This window comes from Caretta caretta, chromosome 5, assembly GCF_965140235.1.
Source record: "Caretta caretta isolate rCarCar2 chromosome 5, rCarCar1.hap1, whole genome shotgun sequence".
NCBI lineage: Eukaryota > Metazoa > Chordata > Testudines > Cheloniidae > Caretta > Caretta caretta.
In genome coordinates, this window is record NC_134210.1 from 106,348,474 (window position 1) to 106,365,843 (window position 17,370).

General features: G+C 39.9%; 1 protein-coding gene across 40 annotated transcripts in view; it reads right to left on the reverse strand.

Moving 5' to 3' along the window:
• Positions 1-17,370, reverse strand: part of PTPRD (protein tyrosine phosphatase receptor type D) — a 1,703,394-nt gene that overhangs the window by 77,707 nt on the left and 1,608,317 nt on the right. For all 40 annotated transcript variants that reach the window (XM_048850700.2, XM_048850704.2, XM_048850702.2 and 37 more), the window contains one exon: positions 894-1,017. In XM_048850700.2, coding sequence (XP_048706657.1) covers positions 894-1,017 — 124 coding nt within the window. The remainder of the gene's footprint in view (positions 1-893; positions 1,018-17,370) is intronic.

The window sequence follows — 17,370 nt, forward strand, 5'->3', positions numbered from 1 at the left end:
TAAATATGTAATCAATTATATTACTGACATCACTAATACATGGTGGCCAGCTGTGTAGAATAAACTGAAAATCTGCCTTAATTCCAAGAAACAGCTTGGATAGGTAGTGAGAAGTAGCCAGTGAAAAAAATCCTCTGATGGATAATCAGTGACTCCTGTTGTTTTAGCACTTGGGAAACTAGACAAACCCTATAGAGCCACTTATCGTGGATAGCCTAATTCACTCACAACAGGGAAGCACACTACATGATCAGATCTTTGCAAAACGGTTGGTCAAAAACAGCTACAACTAAAACCTTGTCATTTATACTACCATGCCCATCTACAAGCAATGACATTTTGAGTTTCCAGTAACACAAATACCTGAAATTCAGTTATTGTCTGTCAATGACTTCCAAGAAAAAATTGTTTAGTTTACAAGTAAAAAGTTGGATTTTCTAACTGACAGTTCTGCATACTCACTCTGGGACGAGAAAGCCAAGCTCTGTTCTTTCTGGCTCATGTGTTATCAGCATCACTAAAGATTTGGCAAATGAAAACGAGTTATCCATTGTGCTGATAATGTGAGAGCCAGACAAGAAACCATCTCACACTCCCTAATAGTTGTGCTGTTAGGAGTAAAAAAGTAGCAACAATTTTTGTCAAAAAAGTAAGTAGATAAGACTTGGCATACACACAAGGAGCAGATGTGTTGAGTAAGAAGTCTCCCTCTTGCTATATATGACCTTGTCTAGCTTTTAACGCTTCATGTTATTGAATTACTGCAAATGAACACTGAAAAAGGATGATTATTACATGAATTTAAAGCTATTAATTTAATTGACAAGAAGTGGTAAAACTGTTACATTAGCATTTAATATTTAATGAGTTTAATTTGTTAAAGAGCTCCTTACCTTCTATTGCTGAAAGTAGAACACGAGAATGGTCATATGCAATTACATTTGCATATCTATTCTTTGGTTTGTTTACTTCCAGATTAGAATGCTCCCATGTAAACTGCTGGCCAGGGTCAATTGACTTTAAAAAAAAATGAAAAAATATTAGCTTAAAAGCACAAGATAACATGAATAGTAAAGACTGCAAACAGTACGCTCCCAGTTTTACTTTTGCTTTATAAAAAGTCCACACAACCAGAGATTATTCATATAGCACTGCATGACACAAAGCATTTAGCCACAGCCTAAAAAGTACTGCACTCGATCATACTGACACCTATTGACAGTTACATTTAGGCATCTTCCTTATATAGCCTCTCATTTGTTCTTATACGAAAGAGAAAAACAGGAGAAACTCTCTTTCTACATGGAAGGAGGGACAGAGAGTATGAAATAATATGGACACACAAAAATGGAAATCTACTACTCATCTAGGGATAGCTAATCATGCTTTCTGAGATTTTAGCCATGTTTTGAATTGTAAACTATAGAAATACCTTTTATTCATTAGTTTTCAAGTCACATACAGATTAAAAAAAGATTCTGATAGGTTTCAGATCCACCTGTGTTTTGCAAACATTTTTGCACATATACTAGATTATGCTATAGAAAGAAATGGATTTAAAAATTATTACTTGTATCATGGTAGCACCCGAGGCACCAGCTGAGACTGGGGACCCCTTTGTGTTAGGTCCTGTATAATACACATATTGGGGGCCGTAGGGGAATATGGTAGTAAACCAGATTCTTATTCTCAAAATATCTTATAAGCTTATAGATAGTTATACACAGGGCCGTCCCTAGCTATTCTGAGGCCATGCGGGGGGGTGTGTGGGACCCCAGGCCTCTGCACGGCGGGGTCGGGACTAGCTTGGGGGGGCAAGGGGGAACCACCCCCCAGAACTCACCAGTGCGTGGCTGAGGCTGGGTCGCTGCACTTCCCGCCGCCAGTGAGTGCAGGCCCAGCTCTGCTGCAGTCCTATGGGGAGTGGGGGGTGGGGCTGGGGTGGAGCAGGGGCGGGGGCTTTGGGGAAGGGGTGGAGTGGGGGTGGGACAGGGTTGAAGCAGGGGCAGGGCTGTGGGGCAGGGGCTGGAGCAGCATGCAGCTGCTTAGGGCACCAGGAAATTTGGTGCCCCAAATTTCCTGGTGCCCTACACAGCTGCGTACTTTGCATATGGGTAGGGACAGCCCTGGTTATACAATCTGCCTGAAGATAAGAAAAATGTCGAACTGATTCTCATTGTCAGACTATTTTAACTAGAACAATTGTGGAAAGATAAATTGGGAACACTGGAGTAAGTCGATAAATCTCCCTTTGTTATATAGGTATCATTCATATATCTACATTCTAGATATTTGGCATCTCTCACTGTAGTTAATAAGATAAATACTGTTCCCCTCTGTATATTCTATTGTCAAAAAGGTGAAGTTCAGCAAGACTGTAAAATACAAAGCTGCATGGAAACTGTTGTAAAAACTTCTTAGCTGCCCTGAAGAGGTACTGAACAAGTTACAATTGTCACCAGTCTAGGACAGATCCTTGAATTCACTTTGTTGTAAAACCCAGCCTGTTTACTGACACTAACTTCTACACCAGTAATTAAGATCAAGGATTTTAAAGTTATATAAGATAGATAACTACTGGGAATTGGGAGTTAGGTGCCTCAGTGCTTCTGAAAATCCCGCTAGGAACTATCTGCATCTTTAGGTGCCTAAATATCTTTAAAAAATCTGGCCCTTCTACAGTTCCAAGATGAATAATGCTGGAATTAGGGTTGAATAAGAATCAAGAGATCAATGAAACAATTAAGGCCACTATCATTTATTTTCCTGGATGATACGTAGAAAGAAAATTTGATCTAGTTACAACGAAAGAGCCAAGAAATACTGCAGTATGTCAAAGAAATTTAGGGGTTAAATTACAATTGCTGCATGTGAAGACTTAACACTGCATTAGGATTTAAGACTTAAAACCAATTAACTCTGAGCTAAGTAATCATTACAGACGTCATTGAGAAGGAGCCAAATGCATGAAGATTTCTAGTTACACAAGTTTAACTGTTCATGGTGTAAGATATTCTAAGGAGCTACTGATCTGGCAGATATTCAGCACCTTCTTCAGAAATTATTATTCCTCTTTAACCCTTATTTAATTGTTTCCCTTAGGCGATGGTTCAACTAGAGATGTGTCAAACTGCCCAAACTAAATTAGAGTAATTAGACTGAATCTACCAGTGCAAGGATACTGTTAATCCTTTCTCATCTAATTTTTTTTTCATCTGGCGACTTCATTTATAACATGACACGCCATCTACAGTGTCATGGGGGGGGGAGGGGGGGGGAAGAATTATCTTGATTCCTCTTCACAAACTGTAGCCTGCTGCATCCTGTCACGTTGGGTTACAACGCAACATAAGGGAAACTGAGGTTAAAAGATGAGGCTGACTCCATGCTTGACATATCCCAAACTTACACCAGTTTCTTATAGATCAAGTGTCAATTAAAGAGAAGCAGTGCTTTGTCCTATCTGAATTGCCTTTGACTTTGTACTTTCCCATCAGTATCTATAATTCAGTTAGATTAAATTCTTGGCTCTAAGAAGTGTATCTAGCATAAACGAGTTTGTCAGAGTGAAAACAGAAATTTTAGGAAATAAATGTGACTGGGGAGAGTAAAATAAAATGAAACAACAACAATATAATTTAAAAAATGTCAGTGTTAATCCAAACCTGTATAATTTATTACATCTCCAATCTGGATAAATAAAAGGTCAGGAAATCCCAGTGTCATTGACTAGCAAATAATAGATTACTTATTACTGCTTACCTGAATGGACTTGGTACAGAAAAAACAACTGGTATAAAGGAATCCCTTGTTCACTGGAGTTCCAATTTTTCAAGGGAAATTCAGCCCTCTCAACTATCAACACCCACTTCTCTTTCTGGAGGCAATGAAACGGATGCTATGAAAAGCATTCTGTGTTCCCTCTGTGACAGTACCCAGTGCAGTTGTTATATAGTATAGAGCAACTGATATGGTTAATAATTATAGAGGTATCTCGGCACTACTATGCTCTTACGTTCTGGGGGCAACTCTCCCCTGAATGATTCGTGAACTAACTCCATTCCCCACAGGGAATAACCTTAAAAGGGCAGCTACTGGCAGTAAAAAGAAGGTAGTCCACCCATCAGTGGTATGAAATATTCCAACAAACAGGGGACCCTCTTCATTCCATCAACCATGTTGGCAAGATAGCCAGTGAATTACAAACCAAACAAATAAACTGGGCCCTTCAAATATATTCCCCAGCCATGATCATAAAGGGAAACATCTATAGTTTTCTGACTATTGAATGGAAAGGGCAAAAACGTTTAGTGACCTACATGCTATGGTCCATGAGAAGAAGAAAGGTCTATTTTAGGAGCTTTCAGACTGCTTGTTGGAGCTGTAACTTGATGGTATGGAAAATAGTGTGGGTTGTTTACTAGGCTCACTGCTTTGCTGCTTGTCTTGAAGCTTAAGACCTCTCTATGTCTTTGCCTTGAGATACTGTAGATGCACTCCGTCCAGTGGAGGCTTTTTTGACCTCAAGATCAACCTAGAGGGGACTAGCTCTCCATCATTAGTGCCCATGAGACTTCTGAAATTACTCGCCACATGGGTTTGACAGGGGACAGAGTTTGATTTTGCTCTACTGGAGCACAGCTGCTATGAGAAATATAACAGCCTATATTTTGAAGGGAGATTTAGTAAGACAGGAAAAAGGCCGATACAAAGTTCAATCTCAGAAACAACAAGATTTTGGTTATTTTGTTCAGAGAATTGTGGCAATGGAAAGAGCTTTTAAAAGAACATATTTTACAAGCACACTAACTTCTTTTAAAGTAGCCTACTAACCACATATGTTTTCACAGAACCCAGTGGTATATTAGCTAACTAAATTCTGAATATGTACAAATGTTTTCCTGTTTTGAAATGTTTTTATTTCGGTTGGGGAGCAGCCAATGCCGCCAACTTTGCTTGAGAGGCTCTGCAGATCACACCGAGATAATGACAAGACCCAATGAACTTCCTCAGTTTAGACGTATATTTTACATTTGATGATAAACAAATGGGCAAATATAAATAATGGCTAGATTGTGGTTTTATTGCCTGACCTGTGTAAGGGGTGGCACATAGCTAGGAACTATGATTCCATCCATGCTTCCACTGTATTCCATGGCAGAAGTTATACAATACTGGCAGTAGCTTACTACCCACCTCCCACCACCTGCTCAGCTGTACTGGCTGGTGCACTGGGAGACAGAATCTAGATTCCATGCCCATCTGAATGGGAGAGAAATACCTAGTGGGCGTACTGAACCTGCTTATCCCTATCTGACTGGACCCCAGATCCTGTAAGGCTATGCGGGAGTGTTGGGTTGGGTTGCCTTACTCTCCCTTTTTCACCTATGTGGCCACACTCAGTGGTCTATGATTTGGCTCTTAAAAATCTTGCCAAGCCAAGTTGTAAGTTAAGATCCTGATATCCAGATGAACTGGACAGCACTCATGTCAGGGCGTGTGTTCAAAGATGATTTAAAGTTACCCTCTCTATTGACTGGATCGCAATGTTAACTCTGTGCATGGTTGGTCTCCCACTGGCAGAGTGCTCTTAGTTGTGCAAATGACCACGTGAAGCTCAAGCTGCAGTAGGAGATCTGACCAGAGCAGAGTGTCTCAGCTACACTCCCCTTCTTCTGGACAGTTTTTCTTGCTATGCTGACAGCAGGGATGTGGAATGAGATCAGAAAGCCGATACCAACTCTACATCACCAGAGAATCACCTTTGTACTAAGGATGAGCTTCCCTGCGCTGGTTACAACAGCCTTAGGCCTAGTTTATGCTGGTAATGCAGTGCAAACTGGTCTTCTACAATGGAGAATCTGGTCACTAGTTTGTTTGTTTGTTTTTTACAGAAAATATTTTTATTTAAGGGATACTTGTTAAATAAACCAACCTGGTCTGTCTGGGTTTATTCCTTGGATTATTATTTTTGTTTGGTGAGTCTAAAGAATGCCTGAACTTCATGTTTAGCAATCAAATGGAAGATGTAGTTGAAACACTAAACAGAAACAATCTTTAAAAACATACAATTACTGTATAGTATTGTCTTGACAAAAGGAAAGAAGTTTGGAGCCACAATACTTTTCTTAAATTGACACAAGGAATCTTAACAGATTGGACATAACAGTCAGTCCTGGGACCTGAATCTCCCTTTCTCTGTACCTCGTGTAGTGATTTACACCAACGCAAAGTGAGAGTAATACTCTTCTATTCTGATTTTGCAGCCTTTTGCTGTCTCTTTGCATTGGTCTGGATGACTACATAAGGTGCAGGGCAAAGGATGATCGGGCCCCTGTACATCAGACCCACAAGAGATTTTCTATCCTGCAGAGTGAATTCTATGAATATTATTAAGTTTCTGTAAAATACCAACACTCCCTTCCTGCAGGTCACATAGCATTTTAAGACTCCAAGACTGTACCCTTTGTACAAAATCATATACAAGGATGTGGTGAGTTAGGAACGGAGGTCAGTCTTCACTCATTTCCACTGGCCATTGTCAATTTGCTGGTAACATTATTATAATACTAGCATACAAGGGTAAGTATAAGTGAGGTAAGTAACAAAGACATGAGGCAAGACCACACCACAAAAAGTTCATCCAAACTTCTCCTCAGACTAGTTTAGTTCCAGGGCTTCTCCTTCCCTCTTGCTTTCTCAAGCCCCAATTTAGGATAGTGCAAAAGGACCTGCCAAATTTAAAGGAATACTTGAATCCCATTGCTCATGCTTACACCTAAGCACGTGCTCAAGTGCTTTCCTGAACAGGGTTCTTTTAATGAATCAGGGTTTAATTTCAGAGACTGACTCATTCTTTTCTCTTCCTGAGTCAGTTCTAATATGATCCACTGTGTTTGGCTACAAGGGAGAGTTAGTAGAATAGCTCAGAATCTTCATGTAGGAACCTTAAACGAGCAACTTATCATATCTAGATATTAGCAGTTACAGTTTCAAATAGAAGGGTTTTTTTGAATGACTTGTAACTAAAATTTGACCAATTTTCTTCTAATGTTGTGGATGGAATCTTCTTTGACTTCAGAGTAAATCCTGCAATTTTCAGGCCCAAACTATTTTCATAGCCAAAGTATTAAGAGGCCAAAAGCAGAGTTCACAATAGACTCTGGCAGGTCCAACTGTGGAACTAAGCTTGGATGCACAATAACTTTAGACAGTCAGACCAACCGACAGATGAATGACAACATAGCATCCAACTGAATGCCAGTGAGTCTCTAAGGCATATTCTTCTAGAATATTACAAGATTACTTTCTGTCATTTGGAGAGGGTGTTAGGTAGATGGGTAAATCATCTGTGTTTTTACCTCAGAGTAAAAAGATACATTATTCAGTAGGTGGAGAAAGTGTAATATATTCCTCAGCATGAAATGATCCAGAACTTTTCTGGGACTTCCAGGACAAAACCCAAGAGAACACATGGGATTTATTAGCTGAGTGTCCTTCAACCCTTTGCTTTCAGACTACAATATAGAATAATTGTGAGCTATTTTTTTCTGTTTTGAATTGACCAATACAGTGATTTGTCTTTTCTACTGACACACTTTTGTGTGAAGAGAAAAGGAGTACTTGTGGCACCTTGGAGACTAACCAATTTATTTGAGCATAAGCTTTCGTGAGCTACAGCTCACTTCATCGGATGCATCGGATGAAGTGAGCTGTAGCTCACGAAAGCTTATGCTCAAATATCCGATGAAGTGAGCTGTAGCTCACGAAAGCTTATGCTCAAATAAATTGGTTAGTCTCTAAAGTGCCACAAGTACTCCTTTTCTTTTTGCGAATACAGACTAACACAGCTGTTACTCTGAAACTTTTGTGTGACTTAATTATGAAGAAGACCTTAACAAATTAAAGTTTTAGTGAGGAGTGAGAGGTTGAAGAGGCAAAATTCATGCCCCTTCCCCCCCTTCTTTTAAGATTTGTGAATTGTGAGGAAAAAACAAATAAGGTTTTATTTTTTTCCCAGAGCATAAAAAGCTCTAGCATGTATTTTCTAGCATGTATTTTATTAACTCCCTATTTTATTTATGATCTGCCACCTATACGCTGACACAGCACTAGTTTTGTTTATTTTTAGGGGCTCCACATTCCCCAGTAATTAATAAAGCATTCCAGTGTCATGGCTTGGTCTTCCACAGCCCACACCATTCTTTTTTATGTCAGCAGCTGCAGAGAGAAATTCTTCTGTGTCTCAATAACTCAAGTCACAATCTGCTTCTAAAGATCCTGGTTTAGTACTATCTCAGCTACCCCACAACAGCATATTTCATCCCCTGGGAGAAGATGGGCAGTGAAATTTTGGTTCAGTTGGTTCTGATTCTTTATCTCTGTTGCTATTTAATTGATCAAAGATGAAGAAAGGCAAGATGGACAGTTGTGTTTTTTGTATTTGTTTTTTGCAAGATAAAGTTTTATTTTTGCAGCACAAGTTTCCCCATATCATCTGATTAGCAATTCATCAACACATTTTGACTTAGAAAAGGGCTATCAATTTGCACCATCACTGTTCTCAGAGACACAATTTTTGTCCTTTTGTTTTTGAAGAAATGAAGGCGCTTGATGCACCAAGTTTGTACCTTACACCTCCTGGTTTTCCACATTTAAAAAAATAAAATTTCTTATCCTATTAGATGGCAAAAAAACTAATATAAACATAAAACTTGACCAAGTGATTTTCTGCTCATAGTTCTAATCATTGTCAGTTCAAGACAAAAAGGAACAGTTTACAAATATGTCTCCGGATGTGGGTTCTGAACTTTAAGTAAATAAATACATTTAATTAATTGATCAAATGAGGAGTAGGGCATGCTTGCTTTATTTGTGACTGGCCAGACAGAATTAGTAGCTCAATGTATTTAGTCTTTTGCATGGCTCACATGAAAATAGAAGCTTGCTATTCAGCACTTCACTGGCTCAGAATGAAGGAATGATGTATTGTATTGGCTCTACTCATCTAATTGCAGGAGACACACTGTCTGATCTTTTTTTGGCTGTACCTATGGTGCAAAAGTACACTAGAAATTACTTTAAAATCTAAGATGTCACTTATATTTTTCTTTTCATACTTGACAAGTAAACTAGAAACCAGCAGAGTAAACTGACAAACACTACTAGTTTTGAGACTAAATTATAGGTTTCCTTCCCCATCCCTGCCCTGCTTTCCTCCCCTCCCCCAGAAGGTTTTTTCCCTCTCTCTCATTCTAAATGGCAACTCTTTAAAAATTTTTAACACGTAACAAGTTTGAGACACATTTTTGGACACTTGATTGCATTCGGAGGATACTGATATGAATGAGCATGGGCTCTTTACGTGTTCGTTGTGAAAAAGGAGTTCAGCATTTTATTATGCCTATTTGATAATGGGAATTTATAAACTATTAAATAACACTTAATGTACAAAGCTTATCTTCAACTGTTCAATTCCTTCCTTCCCCTCCCCCTATCACTCCCCAATGCTTAAATTATCTAAATCTGCTTAACAATATGAAAAAAAATCAAACAACAGATGTCTTTGTCGGCCATTCACCAGTTGTATAGCAGGATGTGTTCATTACTGCAGCATATTATACTCCCTGTGCACTTCTTTATGATGTAGGGCCAGATGGCTTAATCCATTGATTAATATTTAGCTGTACATATGGATATAGTTAACACAATTTCTGTCAAATCCAGGTAAATAGACCTTAACTGTAATTTACTTTTCCCTTCCCATTTGCCACCCCTCAGCTGCCCCACCCACCCACAAAAAATGTTTTAGAGAGAGAAAGCTAATTTACATTTCTTGGGACTGAACAGCCATGCGGGAACAAAGGGTAGAGTGGTATTGGCAGACATCTCAGAAGCGTGAAAGACCAATAACTCATGAATAACAAGTCAGCACTAACCGTTTTAATGAGTGTTCTAATGGTTTAATGGATGGCACTTTAATAGGATTTCTAGTAGATTCATTTGGAAAGCTTGTCTTCAATAAAGCTGTCGTTAACAAAGAACTGGATATCTTCGCAGCATAGCTGTGTAGTACTGAGGCTTTGTACACATGAAATAACGATATCTGTAATACTGTTATTACCATCCCATGCTTTGACTAATCTTTTAGCTATTGTGTTATAAATGGTTTTCTGCTGGAAATGGGTCTGCTCTGCTATTGTGAAAAGACTTGGGCGGTGTTTACAACAGAAAGGCACCATCCACTAAACAAGTTTGTCACTGGAAGCTGGTATAATGGAAAGCGGCTGTTGGAATCATTTTAAACTGGGAAAACAAAACCTGCTTATTTTGCTGCTTGTGAAGTAATCCACTAAGCTACTTATAAGGGGGGAAATCCTGCTCCCCATCAGTGAGAGCTCTCCTTACAACACACTGAGGTGCAGTTCTGCTGAGTGGGTGAACAGTGACAGGATGCCAGACCTTGGGGAGGAAGTTCACACACGTCAGGGTGCCATGGAGCTATGCTCCACTCAGGCTCTCTGTGCCACCAAATCAGGAGAGGGGCAAGACTGGGGAATCTGTGACTCTTCAGAGTCTACAGGGTTTGGGGAATCCAGGAGCTGAAGGGGCTTCATGGTTGACTCCCTGCAGAATTTCCCAGCACACAGCTTGGGTGCTGTATACCGGAATGACATTAAATCATCAAAAGCACAAAGGATTTGAGAAAAACTAGTGATTAAAGAACAAAATATGGAAAGAAGGGTGAAAAACAGAAGTCTCGATACATGTCAAGACAAATAGACGATGCAAAACTAGAGAAAGTAGTCAACTGCCCATAAAAATGAACAATTTGACCCTCTTTCACCAATGTCAGTGATTGAAATGAGAAATTCATATAATATCTGATGAATTTATAATAAGATGCTAATATATTATGCAGGAAACTTGCTAATAGAATGAGATTTACATACAGCATTAGCAAAACATGAATGCTAAATGCACGAACATTAATACCTTATCAGGGCAACTTGACAATGGAATTAGATTTTCCAAACACATTGGGGCTTGCACATTAAATAGTAAAGGCTGCTATTATTGAGAGACTTGGGTCCTGACCCTCCCCCCATTCTTTTGCACACACAATGTGAATTTGGGTTATACGAGGAATGCAGGGCTGGGCCCAAAATGCACAGCTGGACACTGAACAGTCACGTTGATGAATTCCTACTGAATGGCTTTAAGCATTACACCAAATCTCATAGCTAAACATTATCAAGAAAAAATAAATAGATGATGGCTGTTTCAATAGCAATAAAGTCAGAGAATCAATCTGTAGCCCGAAACACTCCTGAAGCAAAACTTTAACCATCCTCTGCCCCTCCCCATCCACAAGTCTACACTGCCAAAAAACGGTGTGTTCTTAACCTGGGTTAGTTAATCTGAGTTAGCATATCAGTGAAAACATAGCAACTCAGCTTTTAACTCAGAATAGCAGCTCAAGTTAACACCGGTGCAAGAGCCTGGGGTTGAGCTCTCTCCGCTCGGCAGAGAGCATCTTCACCAAACACGTTACAGATGCGCAGCTGCGTAAGTGTAGCTGTGCCAATGTAGCGCTTGTAGTTGAGACCCGCCCTGAATCAGAACTTGGCGATTCCTCCCCAAAAATGAAGTTATCCCCAATAAAATTCCAAGTTAGTAGTCTTATAAGCAGAGTTCAACACGAAAAAACTAATCAGCGTGGAGCCTACCAACGAGGTATACACCAGTGTTTCTCAACCAGGTATGTGAGTACCACAGGGTGGTACGCTGAGGTACATCAACTCATCTAGATATTTGTGTGGTTTTACATCAGGCTACATAAAAAGCACTAGTGAAGTCAGTACAAACTAAAATTTCACACAATGACTTGTTCTGTACTGCTCTGTCCACTATACACTGAAATGTAAGTACAATATTTATATTCCAATCAATTTATTTTATATATGGTAAACATGAGAAAGTAAGCAATTTTTCAGTAATAATGTGCTGTGACACTTGCATTCTTATGTCTGATTTTGTAAACAAGTAGTTTTAAATTGAGGTGAAACTTGGGGTATGCAAGATAAATGAGACTCTTGAGAGAAGTACAGTATTCTGGAAAGGTTGAAAACCACAGGTATACACCAAATATAGCACAAGAGTATAAAACAGTAGAAACAATCAGGATAGTCTCCTGATTCTTAAAATATCTGAAACAGTATCAGTCTCTAAAGGGAAGCTCATGCCTCATAGAAAAATATTGCTTTTTAAAACATTTCTACTGTTATCACTTATATTTTTTCTGTATTTCTCTTCTCTCAGCCTTAAGAGTTCATCTGTTTATTCCTGACATTAAATTATAATCCTCTGTTTGTGATATCATAATTGATTGCTGGGGAAATTATTAGATGTTGAAAACAGAGGATTATGTATCACTTCAGGTAGAAAATAAATAGCAGGAGCAGATGAATGCTTGAGGAACAAACATTCCTAGTTTCATGCAAATATTTTTAGTGAGTTTAGTAAAGCTTTTGATACTATCTCGCATGAACTTCTCATAAACAAACTAAGGAAATGCAACCTAGATGAAGCAACTACAAGGTGGGTGCATAACTGGTTGAAAAACCGTTCCCAGAGAGTAGATGTCAGTGGTTCACAGTCATAGAATCATAGAATCATAGAATATAAGGGTTGGAAGGGACCCCAGAAGGTCATCTAGTCCAACCCCCTGCTCGAAGCAGGACCAATTCCCAGTTAAATCATCCCAGCCAGGGCTTTGTCAAGCCTGACCTTAAAAACCTCTAAGGAAGGAGATTCTACCACCTCCCTAGGTAACGCATTCCAGTGTTTCACCACCCTCTTAGTGAAAAAGTTTTTCCTAATATCCAATCTAAACCTCCCCCACTGCAGCTTGAGACCATTACTCATCGTTCTGTCATCTGATACCATTGAGAACAGTCTAGAGCCATCCTCTTTGGAACCCCCTTTCAGGTAGTTGAAAGCAGCTATCAAATCCCCCCTCATTCTTCTCTTCTGCAGGCTAAACAATCCCAGCTCCCTCAGCCTCTCCTCATAACTCATGTGTTCCAGACCCCTAATCATTTTTGGTGCCCTTCGCTGGACTCTCTCCAATTTATCCACATCCTTCTTGAAGTGTGGGGCCCAAAACTGGACACAGTACTCCAGATGAGGCCTCACCAATGTCGAATAGAGGGGAACGATCACGTCCCTCGATCTGCTCGCTATGCCCCTACTTATACATCCCAAAATGCCATTGGCCTTCTTGGCAACAAGGGCACACTGCTGACTCATATCCAGCTTCTCGTCCACTGTCACCCCTAGGTCCTTTTCCGCAGAACTGCTGCCTAGCCATTCGGTCCCTAGTCTGTAGCTGTGCATTGGGTTCTTCCGTCCTAAGTGCAGGACCCTGCACTTATCCTTATTGAACCTCATCAGATTTCTTTTGGCCCAATCCTCCAATTTGTCTAGGTCCTTCTGTATCCTATCCCTCCCCTCCAGTGTATCTACCACTCCTCCCAGTTTAGTATCATCCGCAAATTTGCTGAGAGTGCAATCCACACCATCCTCCAGATCATTTATGAAGATATTGAACAAAACCGGCCCCAGGACCGACCCTTGGGGCACTCCACTTGATACCGGCTGCCAACTAGACATGGAGCCATTGATAACTACCCGTTGAGCCCGACAATCTAGCCAGCTTTCTACCCACCTTGTAGTGCATTCATCCAGCCCATACTTCCTTAACTTGCTGACAAGAATACTGTGGGAGACTGTGTCAAAAGCTTTGCTAAAGTCAAGAAACAATACATCCACTGCTTTCCCTTCATCCACAGAACCAGTAATCTCATCATAGAAGGCGATTAGATTAGTCAGGCATGACCTTCCCTTGGTGAATCCATGCTGGCTGTTCCTGATCACTTTCCTCTCATGCAAGTGCTTCAGGATTGATTCTTTGAGGACCTGCTCCATGATTTTTCCAGGGACTGAAGTGAGGCTGACTGGCCTGTAGTTCCCAGGATCCTCCTTCTTCCCTTTTTTAAAGATTGGCACTACATTATCCTTTTTCCAGTCATCCGGGACTTCCCCGGTTCGCCACGAGTTTTCAAAGATAATGGCCAATGGCTCTGCAATCACAGCCGCCAGTTCCTTCAGCACTCTCGGATGCAACTCGTCCGGCCCCATGGACTTGTGCACGTCCAGCTTTTCTAAATAGTCCCTAACCACCTCTATCTCCACAGAGGGCTGTCCATCTCTTCCCCATTTTGTGATGCCCAGCGTAGCAGTCTGGGAGCTGACCTTGTTCGTGAAGACAGAGGCAAAAAAAGCATTGAGTACATTAGCTTTTTCCACATCCTCTGTCACTAGTTTGCCTCCCTCATTCAGTAAGGGGCCCACACATTCCTTGGCTTTCTTCTTGTTGCCAACATACCTGAAGAAACCCTTCTTGTTACTCTTGACATCTCTGGCTAGCTGCAGCTCCAGGTGCGATTTGGCCCTCCTGATAACATTCCTACATGCCCGAGCAATATTTTTATACTCTTGCCTGGTCATATGTCCAACCTTCCACTTCTTGTAAGCTTCTTTTTTATGTTTAAGATCCGCTAAGATTTCACCATTAAGCCAAGCTGGTCGCCTGCCATATTTACTATTCTTTCGACTCATTGGGATGGTTTGTCCCTGTAACCTCAACAGGGATTCCTTGAAATACAGCCAGCTCTCCTGGACTCCTTTCCCCTTCAAGTTAGTCCCCCAGGGGATCCTGGCCATCCGTTCCCTGAGGGAGTCGAAGTCTGCTTTCCTGAAGTCCAGGGTCCGTATCGTGCTGCTTACCTTTCTTCCCTGTGTCATGCTGCAAGGGCATAACGAATGGGGTCCTACAGCAATCAGTTCTGGGTCCGGTTCTGTTCAATATCTTTGTCAGTGATTTAGATAATGGCATAGAGAGTACACTTATCAAGTTTGAGGATGCTACTAAGCTGGGAGGGGTTGCAAGTGCTTTGGAGGATAGGATTAAAATTCAAAATGATCTGGACAAACCGGAGAAATGGTCTGAAGAAAATAGAATGAAATTCAAAAAGGAAAAAATGCAAAGTACTCCATTTAGGAAGGAACAATCAGTTGCACACATACAAAATGGGAAATGACTGCCTCAGAAGGAATACTGAGGAAAGAGATCTGGGAGTCACTGTGGACCACAAGCTAAATATTAGTCAATAGTATAACAACAGTGCAAATAAAAAAAAAAAAAAAAAAGCAAACATCATTCTGGGATGTATTAGCAGGAGTGTTGTAAGCAAGACATGACAAGTAATTCTTCCACTCTACTCTATGCTGATTAGGCCTTAACTGCAGTATTTTGTCCAGTTCTGGGCACCACATTTTAGGGAAGATATGGACAAATTGGAGAAAGTCCAGAGAAGCGCAACAAATGTGATTAAAGGTTTAGAAAACACGACCTATAAGGGAAGATTGAAAAAATTGGGTTTGCTTAGTCTGGAAAACAGGAGACTGAGGCGGGACATGATAACAGTTTTCAAGTACATAAAAGGGTGTTACAAGCAGAGGGAGAAGAATTGTTCTTCTTAAACTCTGAAGATAGGACAAGAAGCAATGGGCTTAAATCGCAGCAAGAGAGATTTAGATTGGACATTAGGAAAAACTTCCTAACTGTCAGGCTGGTTAAGCACTGGAATAAATTGTCGAGGGAGATTTAAATTGCCATCACTGAAGGTTTTTAAGAGCAGGTTAGACAAAGACCTGTCAGGAATCGTCTAGATAATACTTAGTCCTGACACGAGTGCAGGGGACTAGACTAGATGACCTCTCAAGGTCCATTTCCAGTCCTATGATTCTATGAAAACATAAATAATATTTGCAGAAGTAATTTGGCTACTTAAACAGCCCACATGGCTGTATGAAAGTGGAGTTCCCTGTCAAAATGGTAATAGGTGCCAGTCCAAACACTAGTATCCTAAAATGAGAACAGCTTTCTTGTACCATTAATGTTTTTTAATCAGATATGCACAACCAAGTGCTTCTAATACAAGAGGCACTGGTAACACAGAAGGAAACAGATAACATACTAATAATTGCCACTTCAAATTCCTGTTTTTTTCCAAGCCTATCTTAATCCTACCTCTCCTAGTGGCTCAGATAGTGCTATAGGTAGAAATAGACACCAAGCAACCTTTATGAATGTCATAGCATATGTGCTTTTAATAAAAAAGGCAGACAACTGTTCACTGTTCACTGAGTACACTAATTGTTTCTCAATAGCTGGAGCACATCCTACAATGCAAGATTATAGAAAACCAATATATGCTATTTGCAGTATTATAGTAAATAATAAAAATAGTGTAAAGATAAAACAAAAATAGGAATTTTTGCCAAGAAGAAATGGATTCTTGCATATTGGTCTATGTTATCTGTATTTTTAAGGTGATTAAATGTCGATGTTTCATTGCTAGGGATTTATTTAGCTGCTGACTTATTGTAATAATCTCATATCAGTACCAGATTTATATGTTTGTTTGCAATATATTTACTGTAGAAGTACAGTGGTTAGCTTTCTGTCACTTAAAAGTAAAAGTTAAAGATATTTTTTTTAAAATAAATAAATGATCCTTTCAGCACAAATCTGATCCACTGACACTGATAAACTGATATTATGGCAGTCTGGCACTGAGCCAGAATGTGACTTCATCTTCTCCAACCCTCAGTGGTAAAGCAAAGGGCTAATTGTAATCTGCACCACAAAGCCTGATGAAAAGAAACATTAAAATGATATACAATTCCTCTGATCACTGAGACCAACACACTCAGAGAGGCAGGGCTAGGGCACTATTGCTATTAGTATACGTTACATGGCAGGTTCTCGCACCAAAACAAAAATCTGAACCGGACAATATTTTCTACCTGGATCCACTTTCTTAATCCACTGAGGGTATAATTGCCAGACACCTGGTTAAAGTACAGACTAAAGGTCTCAGATTAAAACTATTCAAGCAGCAAGTAAAAACCAGTGTAGTGTGGTAGCATAAAAATATTATGTTCAGTGTATTGTATACAAGGTAATATATGAATATATATGACTATATGAATGTGTCAGTTCAGGTTCATTTTGTGATGCCTTTGTATTACTAAATTCTACAGATTAAGTTAAAGAGGAATTATGATCCAAGATGAGTTTCTAAATGAATGTAGCTTTCTGCTTAGCAGCTGTCAAATCCATATGAGGCCCTGCATTGCATAAAACCCCTACTGAAACTGTGAAAGCCCCAAAAGGTTTGTAGTAATCAGTTTGGGTCCTGAGTCTTGTCTTTAAATTAGGGAATTCAAAAGAAGACTGTG